The 16,585-nt window shown below is 43.3% G+C and overlaps 1 protein-coding gene across 2 annotated transcripts in view; it reads left to right on the top strand.

Moving 5' to 3' along the window:
- FAT3 (FAT atypical cadherin 3) overlaps positions 1 to 16,585 on the top strand; it is a 457,110-nt gene that overhangs the window by 323,857 nt on the left and 116,668 nt on the right. For both annotated transcript variants that reach the window (XM_054973889.1, XM_054973888.1), the window contains one exon: positions 10,075 to 10,214. In XM_054973889.1, the coding sequence (XP_054829864.1) occupies positions 10,075 to 10,214 (140 nt within the window). The remainder of the gene's footprint in view (positions 1 to 10,074; positions 10,215 to 16,585) is intronic.

Genomic DNA, 16,585 nt, shown 5'->3' with positions numbered 1-16,585 from the left:
GCTTTGGGGCCCCCACACTAGCTCATGAATATCATTAGTAGCCCAGTATCACACAACCAATTCTGTATTTCAAATATCAGCTGTCTGAAAGAAGGGGACAAAAGAACCCAGCCAACAGTTAGCAACTCGTGTGGCTTGTTGGCTTCTTTCACTCATCAGACAGAAAATCAGAGCTCCACAACTCAGTTGTCCACCCTCAGGTGTCCAGATATGTGGCTGGATATTACCCTGATTTAAAGTGTTAGTATCTGTTTTTTAAAAAGGCAGAGAGAAGAGATCAAGGGTAAAAAAAAAAAAACGAGAGCAGTTGCAAGACAGATTAGCAGATGGGTTACAGCTGAAGGTTGCTGCTTTGAAACATTTGCTTATCCTTAAATCCTACTGACGACTGTAGGAGTTGCAAACCATCAAGTATCTTTAGCGTTGCTGCAGCTGATATTACTAAATTTGTCTCCCCTTGAATGCATGCTGAATCAGAGAAATACTTCCCATCCAGGTGGGTCTTCTCTTATAACTTCTGGGTGTCAGACTAGCTGAGTTAGGGAAAAGGAAGTCAGAGATGAGAAAAGTACGAAATCAGGATACTTCCCAATGTCAGCTTTCTCTCCTGGATCATTGTGCTTTTGCAAACTACCCGCAAGCCAGAGGTCAGCTATGCAGAGCGGATCCCTGCTCGAACAGTCATACGAGCCTAACAGGGGCAGCCCACAGGAAAGTCGCAGCTGTCTTGCAAAGCCAATTGACAGCCGCTCCAAACTCCAGGGATAATGGCTCTCTTTTATTATTTATTAAGCACTTAAAAATTCTACCCAGCACTGTTAAGAAGAAGAAAATAGACCAGTCTCTGCCAGAATAACTTACAATCGAATAGGCATAATGCAAAAGGAATGGGTGAGGGAAGAGCAAAACATGCCAATTTCTAGAATTCAGTAACATTGATTTTGCCTAATGACAGCTGCAAGATGGAAGGGCCGCTAATGGAGTCTCTTTTATGAACCACTTCCTAATTCACTTCCCACTTTGGCACAAATGTCGCTGGAGAAGCTGACATCTGGAAGCCTCTCTGGAGATCAAGAGAACGGCAGTCTGCATGTGTGTGATGCTTCAGAGTAAACATGCAACCTGCTCCATCCATTCACCTAGAACAGGGGTCTCCAACATGGTGCCTGTGGGCAACGTGGCACCTACCAAGTGTTTTCAGAAAGTGGGTGGGGCTTGGTGGGTTTCTTGGCTAGCACAGCTTCATTACTCCTCTTCTCGCCTGCACTTGAACTTCTTCTGGATGTGTGTGGCTCTGTCTCCCATGGCAGCCATTTTGTGGTTGACTCCACTGCCTGCAGCTGCCATTTTGTGGTTGCACCCACTACCCTGTGTCAGAAATTCAAAGCTTCCCACAGGCTCAAAAAGGTTGGGGACCCCTGATCTAGAAGAGTACACTAAAGAGAAGTTCAGATTTCCAACTTGCAACTGTAAACCCTCCTTTTTGCAGCAGTTAGGTAAGTCTCAATTGGAGTTTATTCTATCTTTAACCAAGCTGTTTCTCAGTGATCTTCTTTCCAGTTTTGCAGAACTTTGAACAGTTGAATTCAAGGATTAAAGATAGAATGCTCCTCCTAGTTCCCTCGGTATCCATTTACCCCCACGGAAAAGGCAGGGATGTGGATTCTGCAGCTCTAAGAATCGGAGATTCTGGGAGAATCAAACCTGTGCATTGAAACAGCAACAACAAAAACAAGCAATAACAAAATATTAAAACTAAAACTACTAGTAAAATAGTAAAATTAAACCAATAAGCATTTTCAGCATGTAAAATATTGATTTTGAAGGGATTTTGCTGGGAGGCAGGCAGTCCATTGTGTTTTTGTTATTTTGGTTTCTTTGGTACAGAATTTTTCAACTTGTCTCTTCTGTAACATAGAAAAAAAATGATAGAAATCCCTTCAGAACTTTCTCTTGGATTGCCAAAGCATGTTTTTTTTTTAAAAAAAATGGCTTTTTGGTATAGAAACCACTTGTTTTGAAGTGGTTTCTTTCTCTTAATGTACATTATTTTGTTTCTGTTTTACAGCACATGGGTGTGCTTTTCCTGAGAAGCTGCTATCCGAGCGTTATGAATGTACACACCTATGGGGCTTTAAAGAAAATATTTTCTCGGTGTCTGCAGTCTGCAGAGACTGAGGAAAAACTGGGGAAAGTGTGAATCCATCTTGTCCTCCCTTCAATCAAGTTTCTATCCAAAGATCAGTCCCAAGGGATAAGACCAGTATTGATTGCAAAATCCACCCTTAAAGCAGTGATCCCAATTGAACACCTCCAAACAAATGGTAGACCCAAAGTGGCCACTTGAGCACATGATTAGCCCTAACTCCAAACTAACTTGTCTACTTCACACAAACACACACGTTTTTTTCAGTCTTGGCCAGTCGTGCATTTCCACTTCTTTTCTCAGTATTTACAGTGAATTTTAGGGTTCTGTCCCATGCCCTCCTAGAGATTAATGGGGAATGCAAGGTAAAAAAAAAGCAATAGCAGAAACAGATAAAAAAACCACTTCGAGTTACTTTCCTGGCCCATTCGGCAGCCTGTCAAACACAACAGAACTGAAGCCCACTCTCAGAGCCTTGCCTGCCAGTTGCTTCAGCTCATCCCGCCAACAGATACTTTCATATGGTGACTTTTTGGTTTCTGTGAAATAGACTTTCCAAAAACCATTTCCTGTCAATAGCAAGAACAGGAAACAAGTTTTGCATGATCCTGAAATGAGCAAAGCACCACCACAAGGGGTCCACACAGGTGCGATCTCCACCTTGCCTGTGGTAAAGATGCAGTTTTCTCTCATGGGCACTATTGTTGTGAGTCCAAAGTGGGAAACAGATGGGCACGGGCTTGTCATGCCCTTGTGCTGTGCTCTGAAGATTCCCCCCTGCGCCTGAATGCCCAACTGCAGAGAGAAATCTCTCCCCTTCTCCTGGGCTTTCCTGCAATTCCAGTAGAATCGTAGAGTTGTAAGGGGACATAGAGACCATCTAGTCCAACCCCCTGCCCAGTGCAGGATCAGCCTAAAGCATCTCTGACAAGTATTCATCCAGCCTCTTCTTGAAAACTTCCAGTGAGAGGGAGCTCACCACCTCCCTAGGCAGCTGACTTCACTTTTGAACTACTCTGACCATGAAAAAGTTCTTCCTAATATCCAGCCGGTACCTTTGCGCATGTAATTTAAGCCCATTGCTTCAGGTCCTACCCTCTGCTGCCAACTGGAACAGCTCCCTGCCCTCCTCCAAATGACAGCCTTTCAAATACTTAAAGAGAGCAATCATGTCCCCCCTCAATCTCCTCTTCTCCAAACAAAACATTCCCAAGGCCCTCAGCCTTTCCTCGTAGGGCTCAGTCTCCAGACCCCTGATCATCCTCGTCGCTCTCCTCTGCACCCTCTCGATTTTGTCCACATCCTTTTTGAAGTGAGGCCTCCAGAACTGCACACAGTACTCCAGGTGCGGCCTGACCAAGGCAGTATAGAGAGGGGCTATGACCTCCTGCCATTTCAACGCTATGGCCCCTTTGATACAACCCAGGATAGACTTTTCAAGGTAGCAGTTGTTTCTGAGCTCCGTGTCAGGAGTCCAGTTCACATGTTACAGTGAACACGGGTACGTCCCACATGTACATGCAAACACCTGTACATGTAAAAAAGAACCAGTGTTCCTTCACTTTACAAAGGAACCAGGAACCAGTACCTGGATAAATACAGGATTTCAATCATACATTCAGCTGTACATGTGTTGAATGTAACATGAAAATTGCTCAACACATGCATAAAGAAAAGTCAAGTCTGCACTGTAAATGGGTTGTGTATGCATTCACTGTATCTTGTGAGCAGGGTTATGTGTCTGTGTGTAGGGTGTACATGCACTTGCTCTTCTCCAAAGATCAGAAGGCTAAGGGGGAAGACCCTGCCAGCTTACTTGGCTTGCAAGTTGAAACTTCAGAGGCATACCAAAGTCCAGAAAGACTAGACAATAAGCACCATACCTTCAGAACATGGGAGACTTGACCTCATAGTTGCCTTTGGAGGGCAAGGGTCAGGTTCAGTAGCGATCACTGTTTTGGGCTAGCTCCCCAAACCCGCTGAAATTTGTGCACGCTGACAAAACTCTTCCTCTTGTTCCTCGCTCACCGTAATTCATTGTGTTCAGAACTTCTGCTGCACCCTCGAGGGAAGCTGTTGTGCGTTTGTGGTCTGAGTCTTTATTGTTTGCAGTTCTCCTTCGAAATCATTCATCTAAAGAGGAATTATTTGAGGTGTAGCAAGATTTACCTCCTGTTAAAGTTGAAAGGGGGAAGGGGGAAGAGTCTGAAGCCAAAAGAAGAAAGGAAATCAATGGTTCTTTTTTCCACATGTTAATTTATCTTACCTTCCACACATTTAAATTCCTCTTGCCTGCCTCGCATTAAGCCTGACTACAAAGAAATCGATTGAACAAAAAGGTAAAAGGAGTCCATTGTTAGGCCCGTTTCATCCTCGGTCTGCCTTCTTGACTGCAGGAAATGAGATGGTACAGGAACCTTTTAGAAGAAAAAAAATAAGATGGCTAATCCTTTATTTTTGAATATCTGGATCATGAAATTAACTGATCCTCATAAGCCAGCTCTTCAGTCAAACACACAGGGCTTTTTTTCAGCTGGAACGCGGTGGAACAGCATTCCGGCACCTCTTGAAAATGGACACATGGCTGGTGGTGGCCCCGCCTCCTGATCTCCAGACAGAGGGGAGTTTAGATTGCCCTCCGCTGCACCGAGGGCAATCTAAATGTGACCATTTTCGCTGAGGGCAATTCAAACTTTAAAAAACACCCCCTTGTTCCAGTTGACCCAAAGTGACGTCATTGTACAGTCCTGAGTTCCACCACTGAGTTCCACCACCTCTTTTCCCAGAAAAAAAGCCCTGGAGAGACACATGCTCAGAACCTTGCAGCCCAAGCAGGAGACCTTCAGACATTCACCTTACCTTCCAAATCATCATTGCTTCATCCTCTAAAAGGATAGAGCAAGAGCTAGGGGACAGAATCCATCTCTAAATGGTTGCCGTCTTGAGATAAGAACTGCCCATATTGAACATGGTGGGAGAGCTGGAATGTGGTAGTCACCTCCAAGTCACTCCTGTCTCATCATAAAGGGAATTCCCACCTCCCCATAGAATCAGAGCCTCTTCAGGCAATTTGGCAAACAGAAACACCTTTTTGGATCATTCCATGTGCGCCTTCCTGGCTAAGATGTTTGATGATGATGATGATGATGATGATGATGATGATGATGATGATGATGATGATGATGATGATGATGATGATGATGATGATGATGATGACATTCGATTTATATACCGCCGATCAGGACAACTTAACACCCACTCATCAGTTTACAAAGTACGTTATTATTATCCCCACAACATTCACCCTGTGAGGTGGGTGGGGCTGAGAGAGCTCCGAGAAGCTGTGACTGACCCAAGGTCACCCAGCTGGCTTCAAGCGGAGGAGTGGGGAATCAAACTCAATTCTCCAGATTTGAGTCCAATCACTCTTAACCTCTACACCAAACTAGCTCTCAGTTTTATTGAAGAATGAAACAGAGGTGTAGCTTGAACGTCAAGAGGAGATTTGTCCTGAAAGCAGTTAGATGGACAGCTTGTAAGAAAGCAATGGGGGCACAGGGCTAGGGACCTACAAGAAGTTCAGCAATGCTAGAGAAGGGCAAGGCGGGAACAATTTGAGGCATTGCTTCTCTACCACGCACAGGAAACAGTTAATTGCGCAGAGTTGCTGGTTGGAAGACAAAGCTCATGTGGAAGCAGTGGCCAATCATGGTTGAGAGGGCTCGAGTCAAGCGGAGGACTGTTGAAGCTGTCAGAGTCATTCAGCCTCTGTATCAAGTTTTCTGGGCTGGGTTAAAAAGCCTAAAATATAACTGCTTGTCAGGGTGGGACAAGAGGAACTTTACAACTTTAAAATCAACTCCCTGCAGCCAGTGGCAAACAGCCGAGAAAACAACGTTTATCAATGCTGTTGTGAAAGTTGGTCAGACAGATAGCAGTAGGGGTGCTTCTGAATGCTGTCCTCTTCAGCATTTCCAGGTGCTCTTGCCACAGCTACCCTATTGTTAAATAAAGTTGTTTTTGTTAAAAAAAAAGGGGGGGGAGGGGGAGAAAAGAAAAGAAATAGTAGTGAGGTATATGTTTATGGTATATGTAATTTACATATGCCATATTCATCAGATTCCTCACTCCCCCACCCCCCAGTTCTAATCCTCATTTTATGGGCAAGAAAAGGAGAATTTTGAAGGCATGTATCATATCTTTCCATTTTAATTCCTTTTGACTTATAAACGCAATGTTTTCTTAGAAGGGTCTGATTTTCTGATTTCTCATTAAGACGGCTACAAAGTTGGTAACATAATAGTTTCCCCACACAAACACACACACAGGTTATCAGTAAAAACATTCCTTTCAGAATAAATTCTGGCTGTCCCAAGGCTCTCCTCCTTTCATCACAAATTTCTGCATTAAAAGATCTGCAAACCTTGCCTTCAAAAAGATTTTTTTCCCCCCTAGAGTGGCTTGAGAGATGGCCTATCTTTTTTCCCCCTGTAGAAAAGGAGGGGAGGGTTGGCTTCAAACAAATAAAGAAAAGCATATAATCCAATAGAAATGTTTTAATACCTTGGAATCTTCAGAACCTTAATTAAATGTCAAGAACAATTATGCGTTCACTTACAATTAAATGGTGTTAAGTGTATTGTACAGCCGAGACGAGAGAAGTCACTTAGGCATGCGTAGAAGTGTGTGGGGAACAGATGTGCTTTTGGCATGAAATCATGTTAGCGTCAGGTTCACAGGGCAGCACCCAGTTATGGGGAGAGGAAGACACAAGGGGAGAGTTATGTTAGGTACTAAGCAGCCTCTTCCAAGCATAGCAACGAGGGCACGGCTTAGCGGTAGAATATGTGATTCTCATGTCTAGATCTGCAGGTTCAAAACTGAGCATCTCACTTGAAAGGAATAGTAGTGGCTGGGAAAGACCCAGGCCTGCTCAGATACCCTATAGCAGGAGTGGCCAAACTTGCTTAATGTAAGAGCCACATAGAATAAATGTCAGATATTTGAGAGCCACAAGACACGATGCATTGAAGTGACTTCAGATGAAGAGGCGGGTTTGGGGCAGTGTCCTGAAAGTGACATCACAAGAAGGGGTAGGGTTTTGCTGCAGTATGCTGGGAGTGACATCATCGGAAGGGGTGGAACTTGGGAAGATCCATCACCTGACTTTTGACTTGGAAGTGACATCACAAAAGTGATGTCACATCCTTGCTAGGCTTCACTCCCAAAGTTCCCAGGTATTTTCTGAGTCAGTTCCAGAAAAAAGAGGGTGGGGGGGAAGCTTCCTTCAAGAAGTGACACAAAAAGAAGACAAAGGAAGTTTGCCAACAACTTATAAAAGGTACTAAGTTTTGAAGCACATACAATAAATTTACAATAAATTTAATCAATAACTAAGCAAATAGTGAATCAATGTGTAACAGCATATCCCAATCAATTACAGTGTAAGCAAAACATCAAAATGGGATGAGAGAGAAAAGTCCCAAAGTGATGTCACATCCTTGCTAGGCTTCACTCCCAAAGTCCCCAGGTATTTTCTGAGTCAGACCTAGCAACCCCAACATTTTTATTGAAAATATGAAAGACATGGAAAGAAAGAAGGAAAAGGAGGGAAATAAACTAAACTAAACTAAAACGTATGGCCACAGCGATACTCAGAGACGTCCAGGAGCTGCACAATATGTCTCGAAGAGCCACATGCGGCTCCTGAGCCGCAGTTCGGCCACCCCTGCCCTATAGGAATCCTAGGCTGTAGGAATCAACTCAGATAGATCATTCTACGCTACAGGAACCAGGTAGCTGACTCAGTACGGAACGGCTTCTTCTGTCCTACAGAATGCAGGTGGATTTCATTAACTACACTCTTTTATCTGGGATTTTTTAAATCAAATTTCCACCCCTTGGACCTGACCAGTGAAAAAGGAGAAGCTCGCTTTCCCTTTCCTCCTTACATTTCAGTAGAGTCTTTGGGTGGCCTTCACAGCCTCCCCTTACTCAACACTCTGAGCTCTCGGGGAACACCCAGATAGGATGTCCATTAGCCTCAATCCTTGTGCTTAGAACTGAACTAAAGATTGTGTGGAAATGTTTCTCAGTATTGAAAAATCTCGCTCTTCCCCAATCCTCAGTGTATTCGGAGTTGAATATGCACGCCAAGTCCAGGCCTAACTACTCCTTGCGTATATAAAACTACCTGGAAACTCCTCTCACCCACGTCGGGTGCTCTGAGCTTCTCAGGGCTGATCCACGTGTTACGAAGCATTGTGTTTGTTGTGAAGCAACAAAAGTATTTTGTATCAGATGTGTGTAGGGAGTGTTATGCCTCCAAGATGCATGCTGGCCCTTTGCTACATTGCAATTGCTGTACATTTGAAAGAAAAAAGGACAAATGAAACCCTTGTCCCTTTTGCACAGTTGTGTTTTCTTAATACATTGACCAGTTTTGTGCTGTAACTCCGCAGCCCCATGTTATTTATGACTTTCTCATGCTATATGGGAAGATTCACAAAATAGGTACTTTCAATAAAAGATCGCGAATGTAGAAATCTTTTAGTTATCTAAGGTGTGAAATAAAGGTCGGGCAGCAGGGAGCCTAAGTTAAAATGTGAAAAAAGAATCCAAATGATACTTTCCTACTGGTTGGTTATAAGTCTTTCCTAAGAAGCTTATAATTGGAGCCCTGCCCAGTATTTCTGACTAGTGTAACAGGTGATGTGTGAGTAAGCAAAGTTTCCACATTGGAAGGATCCTTGGACAGGTCCAGTGAGTTCTGCACATACAAGTGCATGGCGCATAAATAAATAATCTTGTGGTATACTTGTTCGTGAGACTAGAAGACATGTTTTATCATCCCCACACCAATGCAGTGCTCACCAACTATTTCCTTACATAACAAAAATAAAGTGTTGAAACGAGTGGACACCAATGGTAATGGGAGATAAACAAACTTTGTGCCCCCACATCAATGAGCGGTATAACCAGCCTATATTTACGTGGCCTCTCCCCCCCATTCCTGCACAGTCCTTTCTGAGTTTCATTTCTTGGTCACGCTACAGTGTGACAGAATTTTGGACACTGGCACATATTTTGTGAACCTAGGCAGATCACAAGAGGGAGGGCAGGAAGGGTAACATCAGTGCCTAGTTCTCGTGGCCCCTTCCTACATGCCCAGGGTAATGTGGATTGCCACTTTGGGATCAGGAAGCAATTTGCGCATGCCAGTTTGGCTAAGGATCCTGATGGTGTTTTGCCATCTTCTGGGCATGGAGCAGGGGTCATGGGTGTGTCCGGGGGGGAGGGTAGCTGAGAATTCTCTGCACTGTGCAGGGGATTGGTCTAGATGACCCTGGAGGCCCCTTCCAACCCTATGATTCTATGATTCTCTATATTAATATCCTTGAAACAGTTAGGTGAGCCTCTCTTCCCCCCCCCTCCCTTTATTAAGGTACTCACATTGCCTTAAAATCTGTGCCAGCAGCCTCACTAGCAGCTACTGAGTTCCTAGGAATCTTCACAGACACAACACACGAATCTCGCTCCCAAATGAATTTCTAATGAAAGAGAAAAGTCCTTGTTCACGCTAACAAGAGGATAAGTCTGTACAGGTTAATAGCTTCGTAAAGCCTTTTGAAGGAATCAATTATGCCTTGCTTGGATGCGCTACAGAATCTTTTGTCTGTCGCACGAGTTGTTGTTTCTTCCCCCCCATCCCACCCCACCCTTTATGACATCTGTTTTACAATATATAAAGGGTGCTTGAAAGGAAAAATTAACTTAGAACAAAGATTGCTAAATGTGCAGTGCTTGTTATGTGCAGTGGTTCTCTGTAAAATGCCATACCTTGGCCTGTAGGTGTGTGTGTGTGTGTGTGTGTGCTTTTAAGAAAAACATCCGGGAGATTTAATTGTGTCTTTTGTTGTAACAACTAGGCGGGAATTTTGATAGCTCTTTCGACGTGGATAAAGGTGTCGGTTCCATTGTCATCGCAAAGCCCTTGGATGCAGAGCAGCGGTCGGTGTATAACATGACTGTGGAGGTCACTGATGGAACAAACACGGCAAGTACTCAGGTATGATCGTATTGCTTCCCTGCTCCAAATTCATTGGGGTTTTTTTTCAGGTGTTCTGAATTATATTGTCTGCGTTGTGTCAAGAATGCTCGTACACTTGACTGGATTACCTCGACGATCATCGTCGAAGTTTGTCTAGAGCAGCTTTGCACCTGCGCAGTAGCTGCTTTTGTAGCCATTTTTTCCTGGTTTGGAAAATTCAGTCTTGATTGATGGAAATGAGGCACATACTCCCAGGGTCAGGGTTGGATCATCAAATTGACCGACTTGTATTGAAAACACAGAATCATCTGCAGTTCATCCCCTCTTTAGATCTGTGCAGGCAGGTGCTTCCTTTCAATGTCCCACATCATGGTAGATTGCATTACTTGTATCTTGAGGCTACGTAGTCAATAGCATGAATTTGAGAAATGTTTTTAAGAACTGATCAAAAGATTACTGAAGTTCATTGGCAGGTACCAAAGGCATACAGAGACACTAAGTAGTAAGTCTAAAAGTAAAATCCTTGCAAATAATTTTTTTCTTTTTCTTTATACTTTTAACAATTAAAGGTGGCAGCAGACAGATGGCAGTTGCGAGAAACACTTTAATTGGAGGAGAAGGCAGTGTAATTATGCCAAACAGACACCTCTGACTTCCATCACTCCTTTCCATTTGTTTAAGTGAACCATCATTCCATGATTATATGTCTGGTGAGCAATATGGGAGCTGAACCAGCAGGTGCTCAACCATCCTCGTTTGCAGTGCTTTCGAGCCTATCCCTAAGTTAATTAGCATTTCCCAATGTGAAAATCAGTATTTATTATTATTATTATTTATTTCATTTATAGTCCGCCTTTCTCACTGAGACTCAAGGTGGATTACATAGCATGAGATTACTACAATCAATATTAGGGCATTTCCATAAACAATGCCATAGAGTAAATAAATCAAAGTTTACAAAGACATAGCATTAGCAAAAATCCAATACAGAGTTGAAGAAACGTGGAAACAGAGCATAAGCAATTCTAGGACTGACATATTTGCATAAGAACATCCATCTCTCGTGTTACGTGACTTTCTCATGTAATAGTAAAAATAACGGCGCTTATATACTGCTCTTCTTGATATATCAGTGCCCCGCTCAGAGCAACAAGCAAAGTCAGTGTTGTTGTTATCCCCACAATACAGTTGGGGAGCTGAGGCTGAGAAGAGCGACTTATCCAAGGCTTCCTACTGAGCTCATGGCAGTCAGGGGAGATGAACCAGCAGAGTGCTGCTTTACAGCCCAACCATTTAACCTCTTTGCTACTGTTCTGACTGTGCTATGACACTGTTCTTATAAGGCACTCAGAGTGGCCTGTATGGATGGGGAGATCACATTTTCCCCTCATTACAGCCCTTTGAGGCATGTGAAGCTAATAGCTGACTGCAAGTTTCCCAGTGAGCTTGATGAGTTGAAAACGAAAACAAATAAAATGTAATATTTCTTTGTGGATGGTCGATTTTCTCTGTTAAACTCATTTCAGCAGCCATGGGGAACAGCTGCACATGTCAAGAAAGGACAGAGTATGGAGGGCGCCCCTCTGTCCTATTTCCAGCTACCACTGTTGAAGCCTCCCCAGCACGGAAGGGCAGCAGTCAGGCATCCTTCCATCATGTTTGCACTATGGTTGTTTGTTCATTTGTTCGCAACCTCCTTTTCCAGATAATATTTTGTAATTGGTATTGGATTCGCAGGGAGTATTTAAAAGCAGCCTCTCCCTAATCGTTGCAGTTTGCTCCTGTGCATTCAGGCACCTGAAACTATGGATTTTCCCGGAACAGCCAGTCAGAGATTTGGAAAGACATTTTAAATAATGACGGATGTTTTGGAGGAATGGGTTCAAGGCTTTCTTTCCTTTTCCCTGATCTTCAAAGCAGCTACCCTAGCACTGCAAATAAGAATTTTTTAAAAAAAAAATGCAGAAGAGCAGAAGACCCTAAACAGGGATCAAACTTTTCACTTCTAAGCTCAATTTGCCCTGAGTAAGGAATTAAGTTCTCTCCAGTTGCAGGCTGATTCCGCACACGTTGGATAATGCACTTTCAATGCACTTTATCCATCATTTGAGGTGGATTTTTTTGTTCTGCACACACAAAAATCCGTTCTAAATGATCTATAAAGAGGATTGGAAGTGCATTAGCCAACGTGTGTGGAATAACTCGCAGTCTAACCTCAACCACACTGGGGTGCTGTACTCACAAGTTGCCTGCCCCCCACTATCTCTTTCCAGTTCACAAGAGGCAGCTGTCTTTCTCAGCCTTCTCTGTATGTCGAACATTTAAACGCATCCTCCATTTCCCAGAAATTATGAAGTGTGAAACTCTTTGCATTTTTACCATGTTCCCTTTTTTAAAAAAAAATGTAGCTGTAAAATAATCCATTTCATTTTTCTTCAATGTTTTTCAAATGGCCATATGCTACAATGAAGCGCCGTCCTAAGAAAGTATCAATAACAGATCTCCTGATGATCTTTAAATGTCTAATTCTCCATCTCAGCAGGACTGAGCTTTTTTTTTTCTTCCCTGTGATGCATAAAAGCACCTGCAGTTGTAATGACAGTTGCCAAAAGAAGTGATAATTTCGAAAGAGGTGGGTAGCAGTATGAAATCATCGGAAGAGTCAGTTGGCTTCCTTGAAAAGCCCTAAATTCCCCTCTTGAAACATGGCTCCGTTTTACTACCAAGCAGCTGAGCTCCAACCCATGAATTAAGCTGCATTTCATTTGATTCCAGAGCACCTGCTCGTCCTTTAATTTATTTCTTTTTCATCCTGCACCGAGTCCACTGGGCTGTTAAAGGTGCTAAAAGACATTGCGAAACCACCAGAGATATTTTGTTTCAGTAACGGGATCAAGAGAAGCGCGGATCTGCTGAACAGCTTTAGTCTTCTCAACAATAATCCCAGTTACCCATTTAATGTAGCAGGGTAGGGGGGACACTTCCCTAACAACCATTAGGGATTCCTTTCTCCAGACATACTGTGCACGGATGTCTTAGTAGAAGGAACTGAACGATCGTCTAAACTTCACACAGTGCTTATGTTACTTACTTGCCTACTTTGGTGGCAACCCACTGTAGAAACTTAAGAAATGTTTAAGGGTGCTACCCCTCCCTTTAAAATCAAGGAGGGGTGGGTGGGAGAGATGTCAGTTTTTTTAAAAAAAAATGTATACGACATGACTTCCAAAGCGAGTACTTTGAAAGATTACGTTTGTGTTAATCAACTGTCCTGGGTCTTCATGCTCTGTTTGTGGCCCGGCAGCAGCCACCGATGCTTCATTGCCAGCAAAGATCTATCTTAATGCGGCTGCACCGGGGCTCCGGGCGGGACGGCGGCAGTGGCAGGGAAAATGTTGATTTACTTGATTTATCATTGGAGTGCGAATATGAAGGTACCTGTCAAATTGATTAACTTCAACAAAGACTGAGCCAGCAGGTCGGAGCCAGGGAGGGGGGCTGAGTGTGTTTTCTTCTTTGCTCAATTCATCACCGCTCGAGGCCATGCAGTAATTTTCAGACGGCTGGATTTGTACACGCCATTTTTTTAATAATTGCCTCAGGATGTTTTGCTTGTACCTTTTCCACCCCCAGAAATGTTGGGTGAGAGGCAGCTTCTCCTTTTGCTCGAATATAACGAAAGGCTTGTTTGCACAACAGAAATTCAGCTCCTACCACACACCTGCGGTGGTTTGCACATCCAGTGTAAAGCCTGCATGCAGCACAACATGGATTACATAGTGCAGTTGTGCAGTGACACATCAACACCGTGCAGATTCGGGATAGTGCAGATGCATCTATAGAGACCCTATGCAAACATTTGGGATGAAGACTGTGAATGCACACTATGTATTGGAAGTGCTGTTAAGATGAGAACAGGTAGTTAAAATGAGGAGACCTCCTCATTATGATAAAAAGGATTTTCTTTCCAATAGAGTCATAGTTCAGTATTGCAGATTCAAGGCAAGTCATACATGTTGGGGGAGGGTTTATACGCTTGATAAAATAAATCTTGTTCTGGGCTCTCTCATATCAGGCTGAAGTGGGCAGCCACATGTTTGAATGCTTATTTAAAAATAATAATAAAGTGCAAGTAGAAAGCTAGTTAATTATGGGTTCTGTCTGCCCTATCCCTGCCATGCTCTTTTTCTATGTGCAGTGAGCAGGGCTTTTTTTCAGGGGGAACGTGGGGGAACGGAGTTCCGGAACCTCTTGAAAATGGTCACATGGTTGGTGGCCCCGCCCCCTGATCTCCAGACAGAGGGGAGTTTAGATTGCCCTACGCGCCGCTCGGTGGCGCGGAGGGCAATCTCAACTCCCCTCTATCTGGAGATCAGGGGGTGGGGCCACCAGCCATGTGACCATTTTCTCTGAGGGCAACCCACTGAGTTCCACCACCTCTTTTCCCAGAAAATCCTGGCAGTGAGGATTTTTTCCATCTTGGGGAAGCATTTAAACTTGCAAAACCCTATTTACAGCCTTAAGTGGCATTTCCAGAAACAGCTTTACTACTTGATTCTGATTAATATATTTTAGGGACAGGAAAATCTTACCTGGTTTTGCCTGCAGGATTTTTGTGCGTGACTTATGGATAGATAACTTCTAGAGGTGCATTAATGGCACAGTGTTTGTTCAAGACTGGGCTTGCCTATACTGGCTTATTTTAGAGGACAGTTAAGTTTGCACATCAAACCCCCTTGCTATGCTGTCCATCCCACCCATGCTGCAGGTTATCCATGCAGATCATTGTCACAAGATACCTATGCTGATTCCCTAGTAGTTTGGAACAAGGGAATTACTGAATCTGCTTTGATTTTGTAGCCCACCTTAGAGAAAGCTGCACAGTGCAGTCGAGGTTTCTCAAGCACTCTTTTCCCACATACTCGGTTTTGATCTTAATTTATCAAACATAGGAAGGTCTTGTTTGGACGTCCAGTGTCCTGAAGTCTTAGACAAACTACTGATCCTTTGTAACACTAATAGTGACCACCAAATATGGGCTGGGATCGAACAGATTAATCGCTTGAAAAGGATGGTGTGCCGATGGATGATATCAGGTAGAGTGAAGCTGAGTAACCCTGTGGGAGCAAGCAGACAAAATTAGTGGGTTTGTAAAATTGGAAGGTAAGGAGGCATTGGAGAGCTGGTGTTGGAGAATACTGTATCAAAGATGTGTAGTCTGGGCTCTTGAAGAGGCAGAAACCCACAATTATAGGGAAGTGTTTTTTTAATAGGGGATTTTATGCTATGGTACATTTTCAGTGTAATCCTTAGCAGTGTTACACCCTTCGAAGTCCATTGGTGTAACCAAGTCCACTTTGGAGGACTCAGAAGGATATCCCTGCTTAAGATCACACTGACTGTGTGCAGCAGTGATGCTCGATAGCAATTTGGGCACCATCAAAATCCTGTAGTGCAAAAAAACACACATATGCTTTTGCAAATAAATATCCTAAATATCCAGTACCTGATGGGATTTAGCAAGTGTTTTCGTTTCAGTCATGAAAGAGTTAAACTGTTTGTGTTATGCACCAACTCTGCTATATTTTCCTACAGTACCAGTATTCAAGATGGCAGAAGTTGCAGGGCAAATACATTGAAAAGTTCTGTCTATATTAGCAGGTGACCGCTAGTTACAGGTCTGGGACAGGGATTGCTTCCTTTTCTGTTTTGCTTTGCCTTCTTGTTCCGCTGTGATTTTTTATTTCTCACTGTAGCTGCTCACTCACAACATAAAGCCCTTTTTTCCTGAAGCCCACAGAAAGGGTTAAAAGATGAAGCATTGCTTGCTTGCTTGCTCGCTCTTCCTTCCTATGCTGTGCATTGAGCCTGTCACTCGAGACCTAAGCAAGGATTAGGATCTCTTCTCACCCTGTACGAACTGACAGCAACATTGTTTTTGTACCCTTGTCTTCAAGTATAATCCTTATTGATGAATGTCTCTATAAAGTTCTGCATGAGCATTCTGCTGATTTCCCAAGCCTGCTGCTAACAGTCTTCTTCCTTTGAAGAGAGCTCGTGCCCTCTAAATCCAGAGGGGTGGCCTTGTTAGTCTATTGCAACAAACTTAAGCAGGCTTCCGTGGGGGCCTTAAACACTACAAAATTCATTCCAGCAGAAATTCATGTACCTGATGAAGTGAGTGCTGACTCACAAAAGCTTATGCAGAAATATGCTTGGTTAGCATTTACGTTGCCACAGGACTTCTGTTTAGTTACCTCTAAATAAAAAAGATGCGAGTGGAATTTCTTAATATTATTATTGTCAGGCATTCAAATGATTATGATGTACTATTCATATACAGACAATTGGAGAATGATTCAAAATAATAATAACAACAACAGCAACAA

The sequence above is a fragment of the Eublepharis macularius genome, chromosome 3, assembly GCF_028583425.1.
Source record: "Eublepharis macularius isolate TG4126 chromosome 3, MPM_Emac_v1.0, whole genome shotgun sequence".
In the NCBI taxonomy this organism is placed as follows: Eukaryota; Metazoa; Chordata; class Lepidosauria; order Squamata; family Eublepharidae; genus Eublepharis; species Eublepharis macularius.
This window is presented reverse-complemented; position numbering and strand designations above follow the sequence as displayed.